This window comes from Hippocampus guttulatus, chromosome 3 (assembly GCF_054856545.1).
Source record: "Hippocampus guttulatus isolate MCC_2025c chromosome 3, RoL_Hgut_1.0, whole genome shotgun sequence".
Taxonomy (NCBI): domain Eukaryota; kingdom Metazoa; phylum Chordata; class Actinopteri; order Syngnathiformes; family Syngnathidae; genus Hippocampus; species Hippocampus guttulatus.
This window is the reverse complement of record NC_141263.1, coordinates 26,658,322-26,675,157: the sequence shown is the minus strand read 5'-3', so window position 1 is coordinate 26,675,157 and position 16,836 is coordinate 26,658,322. Positions and strand designations below refer to the sequence as shown.

The window sequence follows — 16,836 nt, the reverse complement described above, 5'->3', positions numbered from 1 at the left end:
AACAATTCAGACTGATCCGCAAATTTTTTTTTTTTCCACAGGGCTTAACTCAGTCCAAGCCATGCATGGGCTATTGCCTCAACGTGATGCGGGGCTGCTTGGCAAGTATGGCGGAGATTGACGTCCACTGGAGGGAGTTTGTGCACTCACTAGAGGAGCTGTCAGCTCGGATGCACGGACCGCAGGATTTGGAGCAAGTGCTTCTGGGAATTCACACACTGCTGCACGATGCTGTTGGATTTGCGCGAAAAAACGGAGCCCGTATCGCAACACAGGTCAGATCCACTCGGAGGGAATTTAGAGGGATTTATTCAGTATTTACTATTTATGAAGGAACAAAAGTTCAACTCCAGAAGTTCTTCTTAATATGAGAAATGTCTCACCGTGACCTCTGTAAAGTGCAATAAAAGCATGAATATACATGCTCATTAAAAATTCTACACGAAATTAACAGTTCTTATGAAGACTCTAATCAGATGCTGGAATACCTAATAAAGTGGCAGTGGATCCTAACATCTGCTTCCGACGTTTTGACTAATTTCTCTAAAGGAGCATTGACAAAACCTCAGAAATCTCCTTACTCTTAACCAAATTGTATGTAAAAATGCCACCCACAGCTTGGAAAGTTGTCTTTGCAGCCCAGGATTACATACAATATCGCCCTCTAGCGGGTACCTAGTGACATTGTGACCTAGTGACACGAGCCAGGAAATGCTCAGCTTTGCATCGCACCCACCATGCTCACAGTCAATCACGATTCACAGCAATGCCTGTCCTCCTGAAGTGTAGCATGAGTTCCACATCCATCTTACAAACTAACAAGTGTCTGTCTTTGTGTACATTGGATGACAGGTGCACAAACTGTGTGGGCCTCCCACCAGGAAGCCTGTGCAGACAGCCAGCATCCAGCACAGCAGCCAAGAATCCATCCATTTAAAAACTCCAATCAAAGCGTCAGATGACTCACTTGCTGCGAAGAGAAGGCAAGTCCAAAAAATCGATCATGATAATAAAAACTAAATGTACAGGGCATAACATGACCATACCTGCATAATGTAATGAGATCCTAAAGTTTTGATGATTAGGTGGCAGATGGTTTTCTTGTAGCACGTTGAATGTATGATGTACCTGTAAATCAGTTTCCTGTGTGCTTGCACCCGTTTGATTTTTATAGGGAATTTCTGAACAGTCTCCGCCTCTACCGGACATACTACGGTGGCCTTGCAGATCAGTTGTGTGTCAGTGAGCTGGCCTCTGGTGATGGGTTGTCCTGCTGGAATGGAACCGATATTGTGAAAAGGTTTGAGTCACTCTTTGTCTTTGCGCATGCTAGGATTTTTATATATATATATATATATACATAGAGAGAGAGAGAGAGAATGGACAAATGAAGCTTCATGAAGTACTTTAGCATTTCCATGAGACGAGCTTTTATCTTTAAACCAAGATCACCATCTAGAGTTGGAAAAAAATATGGCAAGTGCTTCATGAAGCTTCATTTTCACATATATATTTGTACAGTAGAGATGGGTCAATATAGAGAGAGTTACTCAGATGAAAGATGGTGCTCGTAGTGAGCGATGAAAACGTAACCTCAGCAGAGGTTACATTATCGAAATGGTCATTCATACTGTGACAGCTTCAATTTAGCCTGTACAAAGGTTTGCTGCCGTGTCATCTCCTCGGGAGATCTTGACATGAGTAGGTCATTTGCACACTCTTTGACCCGTTTTGTAGACACAGCCCTCCATCACCCCCAAGCTGACACTGATGTCGGGTCCCTCTATTATGTGGACATAGATCTCGGATGCGAATGGTCGTGAAGTTGAGCAGACAAACTGGCCTCCTCCACCGCATCGGTTAGCGGCCTTGTCTCCATTACATCACAGCGCTGTGTCATATGTGCTCACACAAGGACCATCTCATATATCCTCAGTCTGGGCTAGCTGGCTCAGCTGTCAGCCACTGCACTTGCGACTCAGGTTAGTTGCTCTCCTGTAAAGACAAGCAACCCGAGAAATAAGAAAACTACAAAACTTCTTTCAAGGAGTCCTGGCTTGTGCACTGCAAGGGAGCCAAAGTGTTTGCTCAGAGTTCCTTTTCCTTCGGTTGTATTGTCCAAAATAGCACCTCAAGGTTCCATTACAAAGGTGACAGCAGTCCCTAAGACGTGGGTTGTTTTCTAATATGGGGAAGAAACGTCAAGTGGCGGGCTGCCCATCATCACTGCCTTCAGCCTGCTGGGAAAATGTTTCTCTGTTGTCTTTGGCCTGCTTGCCATTTGCCTCAGGTTTTCATTTTTGGTGTGCGTTATAAAGAGACAGGAGATAAGGCTTTTGGAGAGAGCCGCGACTCAATTGTCATCAAATCCTCGCTATACTGTTAGCTGACTAGTAGCATTGAGCGTAAATGAGTGGCTGGGAGTCAACACAAGCTGTGACAAATGCAATAAATAACCTCCTGCCTGTGGGTCATAAGCCAACATCCACAGAGAGAAGGGAATAAAACTCATTGCCGCATGGTGGCTGATTTACAGAGGTTTAGCGAGGCCTCGGCGACCTGAAACGATTGCTTTGGTCCCCGTGTGTGTCTAAATCTGTACATATGAGTGTGTGTTATAACAAATGGCCGTGCGCTGCGGCACAAATTACTTTATGGTCTTAAAGTGGTGGTGGCAACAGCTTTGTCTCGTTTAATAGAAGAAAAAAAAAGGAAAAATGGATTAGCACGCTAACATGACTCGGGAAGCTGAGATTTCATGCACGTCCTCATCTGGGTCGGTGGTAAACAAAAGAAACTGAGCTAGTAGATAAGATCGGAGGGGAGGAAAACAAGCAGCTTCGGTCTCTGCACCTTTGCGAGTGGAGAAGATGGTGTCTCACTTCACTGGAGATTTGTTCAACACATTTTTTTTCTTTTTCGTTTTGGGTCTCCTGGCCTTTGTCCTTGCATGCACCTTTGCAAAAGTGATTTTATTTAAAAAACAAAACAAAAAAACCCCCTCACATTTGTTTATTTTAAACACATTTTAGTGCGGTGCTAGTTTGCTCAATGCATAGATTGGTCTCAGAAAGTCAACGCGGAATACTTGCAGAGCAAAACGTTCGGTCTGAACATTTGCTAATTAGTATTTTTTACATGTCAGGAAGTGGGGATGGCTATTTCACAGCATTCCTCGGTATTGATGCCAACATCATGTTGCGGGGAATAATACTGGTTGGAAAAGTTGTGCCATAGCTGAGGTCTGCATGAATACAACCCAACTTGCTGAATTGCATTCGCTGAGATTTTATTTTTTCTTTAGGACACCAAATCACCAGTGCCCCTGCTGGCAAGGAGGTGCACTGCATTTAGCCTCTGTTCATATTAGCTCCTCCCACCATTGAGGAGTCGAAATGAACACACCCTCTTTTACTTCTCACAATTTGGATCAAATCTTGGGTCTAATCAGTTTTTGTCTCAGCAACTTTTGCAAATTTTTGCACAGCAAACAAGCGTTTGTTGTTGTACGAATTATTTTCGAGCCACGTGCGGCACTTTGTGTCCAGCGGAGGTTGTTTTAAAGTGCTCTACAAACACAGTTGACTTTTAAAGAAGCATTATGCCGAAGTGTTGTTTGTAATACAATCCCACTTCTTAATGGGTAAAACGCATTATGCAGTTTTCATCCCCCTTGAGAAGCCGTATTAAAATGTTTGAATGAACCAAACTGGCGGAGAGAGACTCCAAAATAGAACACCTCTCAGCCTCTGGATAGAGAGGAAGGAGGCTGTCCTCGCTTCATCTGAAAGGTTAACACATTCCCACATGCTTTAACTATCCGTCATCATACAAGACACACACACACACACACACACATGCACACATGCTCACACACATGCCGAAGGAATGGCTGGAGGCCATGAGCTGCCTCCTTTTTGTGAGTAAACACTTTCACTCACATGTCAATTATAGTGGCAAAGAAAAATAGCAAAATCCACCTACCATTTTCCCCTTCTGGGGTGTGACAAAGATAAACTAGCTTCCGTCCTGGGAAAAGAACTCTCACGCCCCACGTTTACTTGCTAATTCCCGCTAAAGTCTCACTCTAACACTCGAGACGTGCGCAGATGGGAGTCAGTTTGTTACTTTGTACCAAAGTATGTTTTTTATCCCCCCGCACCCCCCCACATTTTCCCATGCCAATGGAGAAAGTTTTTGCTCGTCTAAAAAAATAAGCTGGATCCTCAACAAGTACGTTAAGGAGTGTGATGTTTAATTCATGATGATCTCTGCTGCTTTCGACTCGATTTAATACGCTCTGTTTCGCCGCTGCCAACGTGCTCCAGGTGTGAGTTGGCCTGTTTATATTTTCAAAGTTCTTGATTCTCATTGAGTCCAACATTTTTTATTTTTATCTTTATTTTTTTTTATGATAATCAGGCAATTGACCTTGCATGCTGTTGGAAGTTAGCAGTCGGAGGAATTAATCCTTTTGCATCTGCCTAAATGATGCTTGATGCCTGGCGGGCGCATCTTCAGCATGGCCCCTCTTTCCGTAGGCTGTGCTGCATGCTGGAGTGGTTGTCTGAGCGCTCACCTTTGACCTTTCAGCTGTCTTCCCTCTCTGGGAAATCCTGAAGAGTTTAATCACATGTTAATAAGAGCCGCTTTCGTGCTGCCTCTCCACAACTTGCGGTGCTCTTTTTTCCTAACTCCTTCTCTTTTCAGTCCACTCGACTGAATTTGTCATACATCGTCCTTCTCAACCCCCTGCTAAATGTGTAGCTTGTCATTGCGTAATAGAAATGATGGTTCACGAGGCCTGCTAATAGGAACGCTGGGAAAAAAAAAGCCTCTTATTGCCTCAAATAAACATCACAGCCGAGTCACTTTGTTTGGGCGCTATCACATATCAATGTGAAGTCTTCAAATATGAATCAACCTCCCGCAAAAGATTTTGCATATCGTCCTGTGAACCGACGCTTCATATTAAAGATGTAAATCTAAAAAGCCTTCGGGCTTGGTTTTTTTTGTGCTGCTGTAGTTGAGTGTGACCGGCAGATGGCGCTATGTACGTTGGCATTTGCACACACAACAGGCGCGGCGGGTTGCCGATACTGGGGCGGCTTCTGTGAATCCATTTGGATGATGTACACCGCGGTGTGGTGCTTCTTATCTGTGCTGTCATTGACCCTGACAGACTGCTGATGAAATTCAAGCGATACGTGCTGAATGTCCAAGTCTCGCCCATCTCCGCCGCCATTTGTTTGCAATGACGAATTGACCTAATTTTGAACTGAGGGGGGGACAAGCTTTTAGACATATGCTGTCAAATATATTATGCAGAGCTGTCCTCTTAGTCACTCTCATGCGGAGAAGTAAGAGACGTCTTCATCCGCCGCACAGAGAAGCTCGGTGCAATAAATGTGAGATAGAATTCCAGGTACCTCTAAAGCAGCCAGCTGTTCAAAAATGTCGATTTAACTAAAGCTGAGAGATTTCCTCTCAGCTTTCCCGTGAAGCAACAGACTGTCTTAGCGTCTTGTTCAGGACTCCTCTTCCTGAATGTGAGTTTGAGTTGCAATCAAGGTTTTTCACTCGAGTTACACTCAGTTGTGTGCCATGCTAATAAAGCTAATTTGGACCACCACAAGATTGCATACGTGGACACCCAGAGCTTGCATCTGCCTGAAAGATTTGCACCATTGACAAAGTCCAAATCAAGATTTAATGACTTGGTAAATGAAGGAATGCCTTTGTTGTTATTGCAGTTTAAAAAAAAGTTAGTTTTTGTGTGTGTGTGTGTGTGTGTGTGTGTGTGTGTGTGTGTGTGTTTAAATCTGCTCACGAACAAAAGCATAACCTCCTTGACATCAGCCTCGTGTGAAAAATGTTCCTCCATGGTCACATTTGTCATGCTGATCTCAATTCGAGACACGATCGGAGACAAGTGCGCACGTGTGGACGTGGCGAAAGATGAGACGGAGAGGAAGAGGGGAGAAGGGGACCTTCTCGAGGATCTCCTTAATCACGACAGCTGGCCACTGGAGATAACCACAAAACCGCTGGAGCACTCGAGAGCTGGGTGCCGCTTGGCTGGAGTTCCACTCCAACATGACCTTATATCCTGCTTGGGGTTTAGACGCCGGCACTTGGCCGCAGCACCACATCCTGACGATCATCCCAAGTGACAGAATCAAGACCTCTGGCAGGATGGCGGGATGGAGCTCACAAGCCACTCGATACACACACGGACATGTGTGTGCGTGTGTGTGTGTGTATACGAGTGATTTATTTCCAATCATGCACAGATATCACTATTGGCATCAACCAACTTTGCAGGAGGCGGTGCAGATGTGCATGTGTCTTTTACTAATCATTCATTTTTCAGCGATTGCACTGTGTCGAACATTAATCCACCCCCACCCCCCTCTGTCCCCACTGCACCCCTCCATCCAAGACACACACACACACACACACAGAAACACACGCACACTGGAGCTGGAAGCTTGCCGCTAGCATCTGCAGCATGTTGTGACCCGGCCAGGGAGCAGGACATTAACAGCCAAGGCCTTATTGTCCACTGATGAGCTGTCAGGGCACCCCGCTACACCTTGCTTACTGTTTAGTGCGCGCACACACACACACACACACACACACACACACATTCTATTCGTTTTCCGTGGCCCCCTCTCCCCTTCGGATATAAATCATATTGAAAGAGCTGGGGGTGGAAGCGTTGGTGCTCATTAGGTACGAGCAAAGGCGCAAGTCTACTATGAGGAAAAAGCTGGTAGCTCACTGTTTTATATGAAACTACTTTTATCATGTCCGATCCCGATCGTGGAAGACGTCATTTTCTATTTCAACAATGGAAGGTGACCTTGTGTGACATGAATGGCACCAAAAAATAAAAAGAGGTATTTTGATGCTTATTATTAATTTAGCTCGAGCAGTGGTGTTCAAAGTTTTTCGTTTGAGGGCCACATACATAAAAATGGAAGGATGAAAGGCCCACTTCAAAATTCTTCAACTTTTTGAAGCTTGCGAACATCAGTCACGAACGCAATGACATCATGATTCTATTGTCTGGTTACATCCATCAGCTTTCTGTTAAAGATGTTAAGGCAAATAGTTGAGTTTTTGGGGTGGCCAACAGGCCTCTATCTCATCAAATAGATCCAGCGCTGCACTTAACAGCAGCTGAATAACATCTTCAGAGCCAAAAAAAGAACAAACTGTGGATGGCCGTCCCGCAAATGGCCCCCGGGCCATAGTTTGGACACCGGTGAGCTAGAGATTATGAAACAACATTTTGTGTGGACTGGCGAAAATGTTTGAATCGATAGAGATATATTTTTTAATGTGCAACCATTATAAAAAATAAAAAAAAGCAAAAAAAATCCTCGAGGTTTTTATTTCCTTGTTTTCTGTTGACAAGAGGAGAGCACCTTGCCCAAGTATTTTTTCACTTTCATTGGGCTGATCAGTCTCGGAATGAATGCAGATTAAAAGTTCAAGTGTCAAATTCAACAATTTCCTGCAACAGTTGTGGCTGGCAAGAGCTGTGTGGCATCTTATCGAGGGCGCAGCATTGCATATTGATTTTACGACGGCACATGGACCATATCCATGTGGAGTTGGACTCCAGAAGAGACTGCATTTTTAATTTTTTTTGGTTTTGTTGTTGTTTTTTTGCAGGAAACAAAGAGCCTCGTATCTTTGTATCATTGTCTTGGCTTATCTCGCGGCTGCAGGCTTTTGACAAGGCGCGCAGTACCTCGTGTTCCTTTGATTTGCAGCTCATTTGTTAACTAAACATGCTTCCCATTTACTTATACTGAGTGAAAAATGTAGTCGTCGTTAAATATTCATCATGAGTGCAATTTGTCTCAGCTTTATGCCGTTTTAGCCCGGAGAATGTTCAGGATGTGTTGGAAGGTCAAATGACTCTTATTGACTCCTTTTGAAGGCAACCTTTCTGCTCGTCAGTGCGCCGTTATTGATTCATTTCCAACAAATGGAAGACGGCTCCTTATCTTACATATTTTCCTGTTGGATCGCTGTTTTGTTGTCGTTAGCGGTTCAAGCCGCTTTGATCAAGGATTGGTGGGTAGCCACTTTCTACCCGCAAATGTCTCTGACTATTATGAGGAAATCGACCTTTTTAGCTCTTGACCTAACTGAAAGCGACGTGTTAAGATGCTCTCATTAATCTCACCTCCCATACTGAAAGCTCTGAGCCCAGAAGCTTTTTTGTTGAAGGGGGGCGGGGGGAAAATAAAACAAATGTCTCCCGCAACGAGCTGGCAAACTGCTGGCTGCCCTGTGACCGAAATTTGCTCCTCATCACTGCAATGTTGTCATGTCGTTTCTATGGAGACCACGCTGGTCCGTTTGGAGGGGGGAAAAAAAAAGTTTCACCTTCTCTGCGACTGCCCTTTACCTGACAGCCAAGATAAACGAGCAGGGTCCAGGGAGGAAGTTAACACAAATATGCATCGCTGCCCAGTGGCCCGTGCTCATTGGCTCCCTCCTACAAGGCCTTATTTACCTTCATGTTGGCCGGCCGTGGGAGCGGAGATCGAAAGGGGGAGGTGCCTGGAATGGGCATTTGTGTGTGTGTGAGGGCGTGACGCGCGATTATTCGCCGTGCCGCCGTCAACAACCTTGAACTGTGCCGCGAGAAAGGAAAGGAAACGCAAGCGACGCTACTCGCTCTGCCCCCCTGTTGTGCGCATGTCCCAGATGATGTCTTATGTCACCTTCAGCTAATGAAGGTGATGACGATGATGCGGACGGTTGCCGCATACGTTCACCATCTGCTTCGTTCCACCGTGTTGGAGCTGTCCCCTGCAATGCTGCCATGAGGAGTCCAATGTGTGATGGTGTTTAGGGGCGGGAAATGGCTGCCTGCTCCAAATGAGTCACAACTCACAATCAGTTGAAGCCAAAACTTCGGAGCCCAGCTCTGTCTGAGGCAATGGCAACTTTGTGTTACTGGGCAAAATGGGGCAGTGCCCTAGCAGGTCCACTAGATGGCACTGTGGTGAAAGACGCTTTCCTTTCAGTTTTACATCGTTAATACGGAGATGTGATTGACTGGTTAGCACATCCGCCTCACAGTGCAGAGGTGCCGGGTTTGAATCCGGCTCCGGCCTTCCTGTGTGGAGTTTGACATGTTCTCCCCGTTCCTGCATGGCTTTTCTCCGGGTACTCCGCTTTCCTCCTACATTCCAAAAAGATAGATGGCAGGTTAATGGAACACTCGAAATTGTCCTCAGGCGTGAGTGTGAGCGCGAATGGTCTGCAATTGGCTGGCAACCAGTTCAGGGTGTCCCCCGCCTACTGCCCAAGGACAGCTGGGACAGGCTCCAGGGACGCCCGCGACCCTCGTGAGGGGAAGCGGGTTGTAAAATGGATGGAAGGATGAATAGAGATGTGACTCAATAGAAAATGTCTATTTTGCACCGGAATGTTCAGGCCATGACAAATAGAATTCACCAAAATGCTGAATCACTTGGAGGCCTCCATGTTGTCCTCTGCTATGTCTTCGATGTGCCTCGAAGGCTCTTCGGCACTGCCACTACCTTTTTAATTGCAGCCTTGCTGAAAGGTCCACGGCAAATATCCTTGGCGCCAAGCGGGATCAATTCTTCCCCAGTTGCAAGTGATTTCTTAGCCTTAACAATATGATTAGCCACTAAACATAATGCTCTCAGTCTGCTCGCATTTGTTGTCGCGGTGGCAGTCAGTAATTGCTTCTGTCTTCTTTCTCACATTTTTTTTTCTTTTCCAAAAAACTCCAAAGGCTTATTTTTTAATCCAGCGCTCTAGGTCTCCTCCACATAGCGTCTTTGTCGCGCTTGCTAACTTGCCCTCCACATATAACACAAAGCAGATTGAGAGTCACCCGTTTCGATCAAACGCTATGTTAAGTATGATTCCAGGTGTCTGTGAAAAGTGTTTGAGTTCATAAGTCACATGACAAATAATCATCGCCATGCGTTTACCAAAGCCTGCACTCAGACACATATTTGGGAGAAATATCATGATTTATAACAGCAGACAGTAACGTCTAGTCTTGTTTTTGGATTTAATAATCATATTTTTAACATAATTTTAACATACCAGTACTGTGTCCAATTCGTGACATATGATCTGGCGAAATCTTTTTCTCATCTCCAATAGTGTGTGCAGCTGCTGCGGCTGCTTTGTGCTAGCTTGCAGGTGATTCGCGCTGAGACTGACAGACGCTTGACCCCTGCTGTTGAGTCGGGTGTAAAAGGCAAGGCGTTGGCGACGGTCGAAGATCTTTGGAAATCATCAGATGACCTTTGAGATCAGCTCACGTTGCGAGTCCTCCGCGGGGGCTACTTGCCTCTTTTCGACAAATCTTGACTTTTTTTTTTTTCTTGCTGCCTCTCACTCGCTTGCTTTTTCTTTGTGTCTGCCAAGATGTTGCCGCGAGTTGGCAGCCTGTATCAGATCCGGAGGTAATTTACTGGCAGCGATAAGGAGGTGGTGCACACGGTCTTCCATTATAGTCCACTCTGTCGGGGCAATTGGAGGCCTCCAGAACGGAAGTGAAACTTGTGAATTTGGACGGCAGATAAAGAATGCTTACGTGCCAGGAAAATGGTTAAACTAATCCAGTCGAAGCAGACTTGATAGGAGGAACAATAAAAAAAATCATGCACATATTTCAGCCGCACTCTCTTTAGTAAACCGCTGCAGAGGGACTGCAAGAGTGTAAATTCATTTTTGGAGGTGTCCAAATGATTTGATTAATCGACAACTAAACGATTATAAAATGGAGCCATTAAAATATGTCAGCCACTAGCAGTAGTTAATTCTGTGATTTCTGCAGTCCCTCATGAAAACGGGCTGATTATCTTTGTGTTTGATCAGAATAAGGCATTTGCAAACATTGCTTTTGCTCTGGAAAACAATCACAGAACCAGCACCTCAATCGTTTTCAAAAAGGGTTGGCGAGGATGACATCAGTCACTCAATCACAGTAGTTGTTTTTTTCCCCACTCAACAATACCGGACAACAATAGTTGGTTCATAAACAGTCATTAGGAAAACCAAATGGTTTCGTCATGCAGTGGAATGCAAAATAAAATGGTATCTGATTACTCCGTTAATGAGGGCACGGGGAGTGACTGGTTAGCGGGTCCGCCTCACAGTGCAGAGGTGCAAGGTTGGAATCCGGCTCCGGCCTTCCTGTGTGGCGTTTGCATGTTCTCCCCGTGCCTGCGTGGCTTTTCTCTGGGTTACTCCAATTTCTTCCCATATTCCCAAAACATGCACGGCAGGCTAATGGAACACTCGAAATAGTCCCTAAGTGTGATTGTGAGCTCGAATGGTCATTCGTCTCTGTGTGGTTCAGCATGGGCGTGCTAACACAGTCGAGCCATTTTGATCAATTTTTATCAAATATATCCAATTCAATATCAGTCTCGTCATTTATGCTAGGCTCTCTCAATATTGATCTCCCTTTGCACCTGTAAGCTCACCAAAGTCATTGCGATACGAGATATTCAAATGAAAGCAGGTTCTAAACTTTAAAAGGAGGCAATGGACGCATGTCAGCAATGGAGCCCCTTCCAACTTTGTGGGAACAGGCATGACTCTGAAGCGATGCACAAAGCAAAGCCCGTAAAATGTACGGTTGGATGAGTTTAATGCGAAGAGCACCTTAACCTGTCCATCTGAAGAGAAATTCCCTTTAGTGTCAATTTTGGCTGTCCAGACATACGAAGACGTGCGCTCACAAGCACCGGATCATACGGACATGGCAGGAAGGGAGAGGCTGTGAACTCTAAGCTGCCTTGCTTCAGGGTAACCCCCCCCGCCCCCACCCACCATTGTTTGTGTTTCAGCTGTTCTGTCCGGTCCCGCTTCTTCAGACAGCCCAGGGTCGCTTTTCCTTTGGGGTATCTTTGAGAAAGAGCCTTACTGCCGCGGGCTATAAGACATAAGAGAAGGAGCCTAAATCAAGACCCAGAGCGCCATGAATCATGTCAGCGGCGGCGCTAAAGAAGAGCGATGACACCATCTGTAGCAACATATGAATGGCGAACACAGCCACCGTGTTGTTGACACAAGCTGAAGCAGCGCGGAGAGGTTGCGAAGATACGCGCTTCCGCCGGCTGCCCAGCATGGAAACCGGTTTGGGTCAGAAATGAGCCGGGCGGAATTAGTTTGTGGAGTGCGGCATTTGTCACTCTGACGTTTTAGAAAATTGCGTTGGGGAATGTGGTTTTAGCTTTTATGGTGGATTTTGAAGTCTCTGTCAACATATTTATAGGCAAGATGAGGCCGCCAGCTTTTTGTATTTTTTGTAGTAGTTTCTTTCGTCGTCAACAAGGTCGTTGAAATATATGCTTTTGCATAAAAACAGATTAAACTACATATTCTGGCTGCTTGTTTAAGAGTGTGAGATCCATCTCATCTGTAACACAGGACGTAAACAAGTTTGACACGTTTATTCATCGGTGTTGGAACAGGGGGCCGTCGGTGTATGTCGCTCAAGATAAAAAGCTCGATCGCCCTTCTCCCTTACAGTGGACATTTACTGTGACCAGTGAACACGTCATTCGTTTCCTACCATCACTCAAACGCCGAATAAACGCTGAGCAGATGATGAGTTTAGATAGGAAAACCCGGACAAGCCAATTAGCATGTTGTCTTGTATTTGCGGCGTGAGAGTGGCTGCCTTTCCAGCAGCTCCTATATTTTGTTGTTCTACTTCTTCCTTTCATAACTTTGCTGCTGTGAATTGGGAATTTCTCCATTGCGAGACTAATAAAGGTTTTCTTATCTTATCTTATCTTAATGTTATATTTTGTTCATAGTTGTTATTTTAGGATCATCTTTGAACAATTTTTCTGTGTGACAATAGAAATGCATGTTGATCAGAAATGATCAAGTAAGACCACAAAAAATGAAAACAGTCATGTTATCTTTCAAGAATCGCAGCTGTAGTCAAGTTCACCTTGATCAAATGTAGGTCAAGTTCGAGTCACAAAAATCCGAGTCCAAGTCCAGACCTTTCCCTTTACTAACGTGTGCAGGTCAACAACAAAAACAGCAGCAGTGTCTTTTTGTGGGGCCTCTGCAAGTGTCGAGCAAAAATCGACGTGGAGCCAAGTGTCTGAAAGATACTGTCATGCTACAACAGTTTCATGGCACCGCTAAATTATTCTCCTTGGAGAAGGACTGGACCTGAACTGCAGATGCACAACTTCATGGCCAGCCCTCTGGCTTATTATCCACAAACGCACCACATAAATTTACCCGTTCGACCGATGGCGCACATTCCCGCCTGAGGGCTTGCCGTGGTACTTTTGAGGGTCTCGGTGTTTTTGACGTGCACAAAGAGCGCGGCGCATAGTTAAGTGGGCCCAAAATAACATACAGTAGACGGTCTTTTGGTGAATATAAATCGATGTCGGGGCTCTCTACCTTTGCATTGCAATACGGTCGACTACACAAATAAAGGGAGATACAGTGTGGGAGCATAAAGCCCATCAAAAATGAATGGGGGTTGGGGGCGGGGGCGGCGTGATCAGTCGGCTATAAAATTGACTTGGACCAAGTGCTTTTACATTGTCTCTGCTGTCATTGATTGTCAAGATTGGTAAAATAACCTGACACGAAAATGTTAAACACTTTTTGTAGGGCCAAAAACATATGGTTTGCCCGTATTACGTCGCTGCAAGAGCGAATAAATTCTAAATATCCTGTCAAACTCAGCAAAGAGGTTAGTGATAAATTGTTATGAATAAATAACAGTAAGAGAAGGAACATGGAATCGACATCAAAACATTATTTCATGATTAGTCTGTAGGAGAGGAAAAATAGTTTAGAATTTAAATTTTGGATCGTTATGAAAAAAAAAAAGGTTTGAAGAATAAAATCAAGTCCTCAAGTCATTTTAGCACCAGCGTTATTGTTGATGTTACTATTTAGGGGTGGTCTGTGATGTACAATCTTTGCAACAACTACAATGATGACAGAGTGATTATTAACATATTTATTGGGTAGAATTGTGCTCTTGACGCTGATATTTCAATTTCCTCTGACTTGACCTATAACCACTGTGGCTTACTGTAGTTGAATTACATTTTTTTTTTGTTTATTTTTCCCTCTTTCCCCACAGCTTACTGATAAAAGCGCCCATATATATTTGAACGCTTGAACTTAAGATCATACAATTAACAGCAGAAGTTGAGATTTGGAGACTCTTTTTACAAGCAGACCCACTTTAGCCTTTCAGTTGCCGAAATGCTGAGCGACAAGAAGACTCGGAAAGCGAACAAATATGTACAAACACTCTCACAGAGGCTGCTTAGACTGTACTTTGGTCCCTTGTGTCCTTTTGTTTACTAGTTGTGACTCTACGGTGTCTTCTCAGATGTATTCCAGCACGTGCATCTGGAGAAAGAACAGATGTGGCTCCTTGTTTCCGCCAGCTGTGCTAAAATAATTAGCGCTGAGCAGATGAAAATCTACTCGCTTGCATGCTGCAGCTGTCAACCGTAAATCCGAATTTGATGTATGTACCGTATTTTCTGATTATAAAGCGCACCCAAAGGCATTCAATTTTCTCAAAAGCCGACAGTCTGCCTTATAATCCGATGCGCCTTATGTATGGAAACATATTCTGATTTCTTGGACGTAGTATTACAAATATTCTGTCGAGCGCTTTGTTACGGTTGCAACAGTTGTGAAAACTCTCTATGAATAAAGCTGTATTGTGTTCCCTTGAGCATAGCTCCACCTAGTGGATGCATAACTCAACCGCAGCCACGACTGTCGCTTCTATCCTATGCGCCTTATAATGCTATTTTTGAAAACTGTTTTACAAGAGGCCATTCATTGAAGGTGCGCCTTATACTCCGAAGCGCCTTATAGTGCGGAGAATACGGTAATCACACCTTGTATACTGACCAACCAGCATACATCTTTTTTCGTCCTTACTTTTGTATTTGGCGATAAATGTATACTTCAGTAAGTGTTATCCAACAACACTTGTCCAGCACATTTCATGTTTTTTAACATTGGTTGGTTGAACAGAAGCCCTGTTTTCTGCAGCTACAATCTGTCTCTCCTCAGAAAATAACTTGGAGCACTTGTGTCGCCAGCCTCTTATGGATGTGAAATCCAAGAATCCAGTCAACATCCCTGGATTAATTTTCATAATCACTGAATGCGCATGTCACCAAGCAGCAATCTGCCTTTGCAGTGTAAAGTGCTTACACTCAACAACTGGAAGCATTCCCATTACTTTGATTCTGTCAGGCAGAAAGATTACAAGATGATGACAAGACAGTTTTGCTTGCAAAACAAGAATTGGAAAACCCCCCCACCAAGATATCAATTTTTTTTAACCACTCTCTTAGAGTTCCATCGGAACTTGAACATGTGAAATCAGTTCTTAACAAATGTGAACATGCAACAGAGGTAGTTCAGGAGAATTTTATGGATTTATATGTTGCAGAAACATTTGGACTTTTTTTTAAATTGAATTATGAATTTATAGACTATACCAATTTCTGGTAACACTTTGGAAAAGTGGTTGGCACATTGGCCTCGCATTTCCGAGGTTCGAACTTCAATTCTCGGCTTGGACCTGCCGTGTGGAGTTGACGTGGGTATTGCGCTAATCTCTTCCACCATTTCTTTGTTCTTTTTTGTGGGGTGGCGTGGCTAACGTGGGTGCCCAGTGATGTACTTTGGCCCCGGCACGTGTCCACCACTGACTTTGCTCACATCAGTGGTTGTCTGGCGCAATTGCGAGTTGCTTAACTATTTATTCTTGATCGATTTCTATCAGTACAGCGTGCGGTTGGCTGGCTAGCTTTGCCGTTACCGTGAAAATGCATCTTCCTTGGACGTCACAATTTACACACCAGCTTGGTGTCATTTTTTGAAAATTCCCAAGCCAGGAGATTACACCTCGGACGAGCCTGCTGGCCATTGCCGGCTGAAAGGAGCTCCCGATGCATGTTAGCTCGCCAGCTAGCTGCTGGCTACCGCCTCTCGTAGCAGTGTGGAAAGCCCCGCAAAGACCCAATAGGAAATATTCCAGCATCAGAGGCTTCAGACGGATAGATTCTCACGGCTCAAGCTTGTGTCAACAGATGTGGAAGCATAAGAAAGCGACCGGTTGAAAAAGCATCCATTTTTCATCGGGACATGGTGCCGTCAGGTTCAGCAGAAGCACAGACCATTTTGAAGCCTCATTTTATTATCTTGCCAATTTTTTTTCATCAGTGGAATTTGACAGGGTTATTAACAACGCTTTTCTCTGTCGTGTGTCAATTTGTTTTCACTTTACAGGCCTGCCAACACAATGAGCACTCTCACGCAGTCGCTGCTGTCCGCCACAACTCATGCCCAGACTAACCGACATCACACAACCTTACAATTGGCACAGTACTTTTGATATATTTCATGCCTGCAAATTTTTTTTTGTTCAAATATTTTACCGATAGTGGATTGCTGTATAGATCTATTAAAATGGTAAATGGTATTCCGATTTATAGAAGATATTGTATTTTCCAAATGGGTCTGGATTAGAGCATGTTTAGAGCAAAAATGTACAAAACGGTCAAATGATTTTCTATTTACCTAAAAACTTCACACAGATTTTATTATTATGTTTTTGGGGAATACCATGCTCATGAACCAGTCAGACGGTGGCACACACACGTGGGGTAGAAGCCGCCTTCAAAACTTATTACGGTCTGTTTGTGCTTCATATTGCACTAAACAATTCCACTGTGCAAAAAAAACAAAAGAAAACAATTATTGCTCAATTGTTGACTTTCATTCTGATAT

General features: G+C 44.3%; 1 protein-coding gene across 1 annotated transcript in view; it reads left to right on the top strand.

Annotated features, from left to right (window-relative positions):
• The window catches only part of gpc5a (glypican 5a), a 72,078-nt gene that overhangs the window by 17,510 nt on the left and 37,732 nt on the right, over positions 1-16,836 (top strand). The window contains exons 4-6 of the mRNA XM_086107827.1: positions 42-275; positions 853-983; positions 1,175-1,300. Of these exons, the coding sequence (XP_085963953.1) occupies positions 42-275; positions 853-983; positions 1,175-1,300 (491 nt within the window). The remainder of the gene's footprint in view (positions 1-41; positions 276-852; positions 984-1,174; positions 1,301-16,836) is intronic.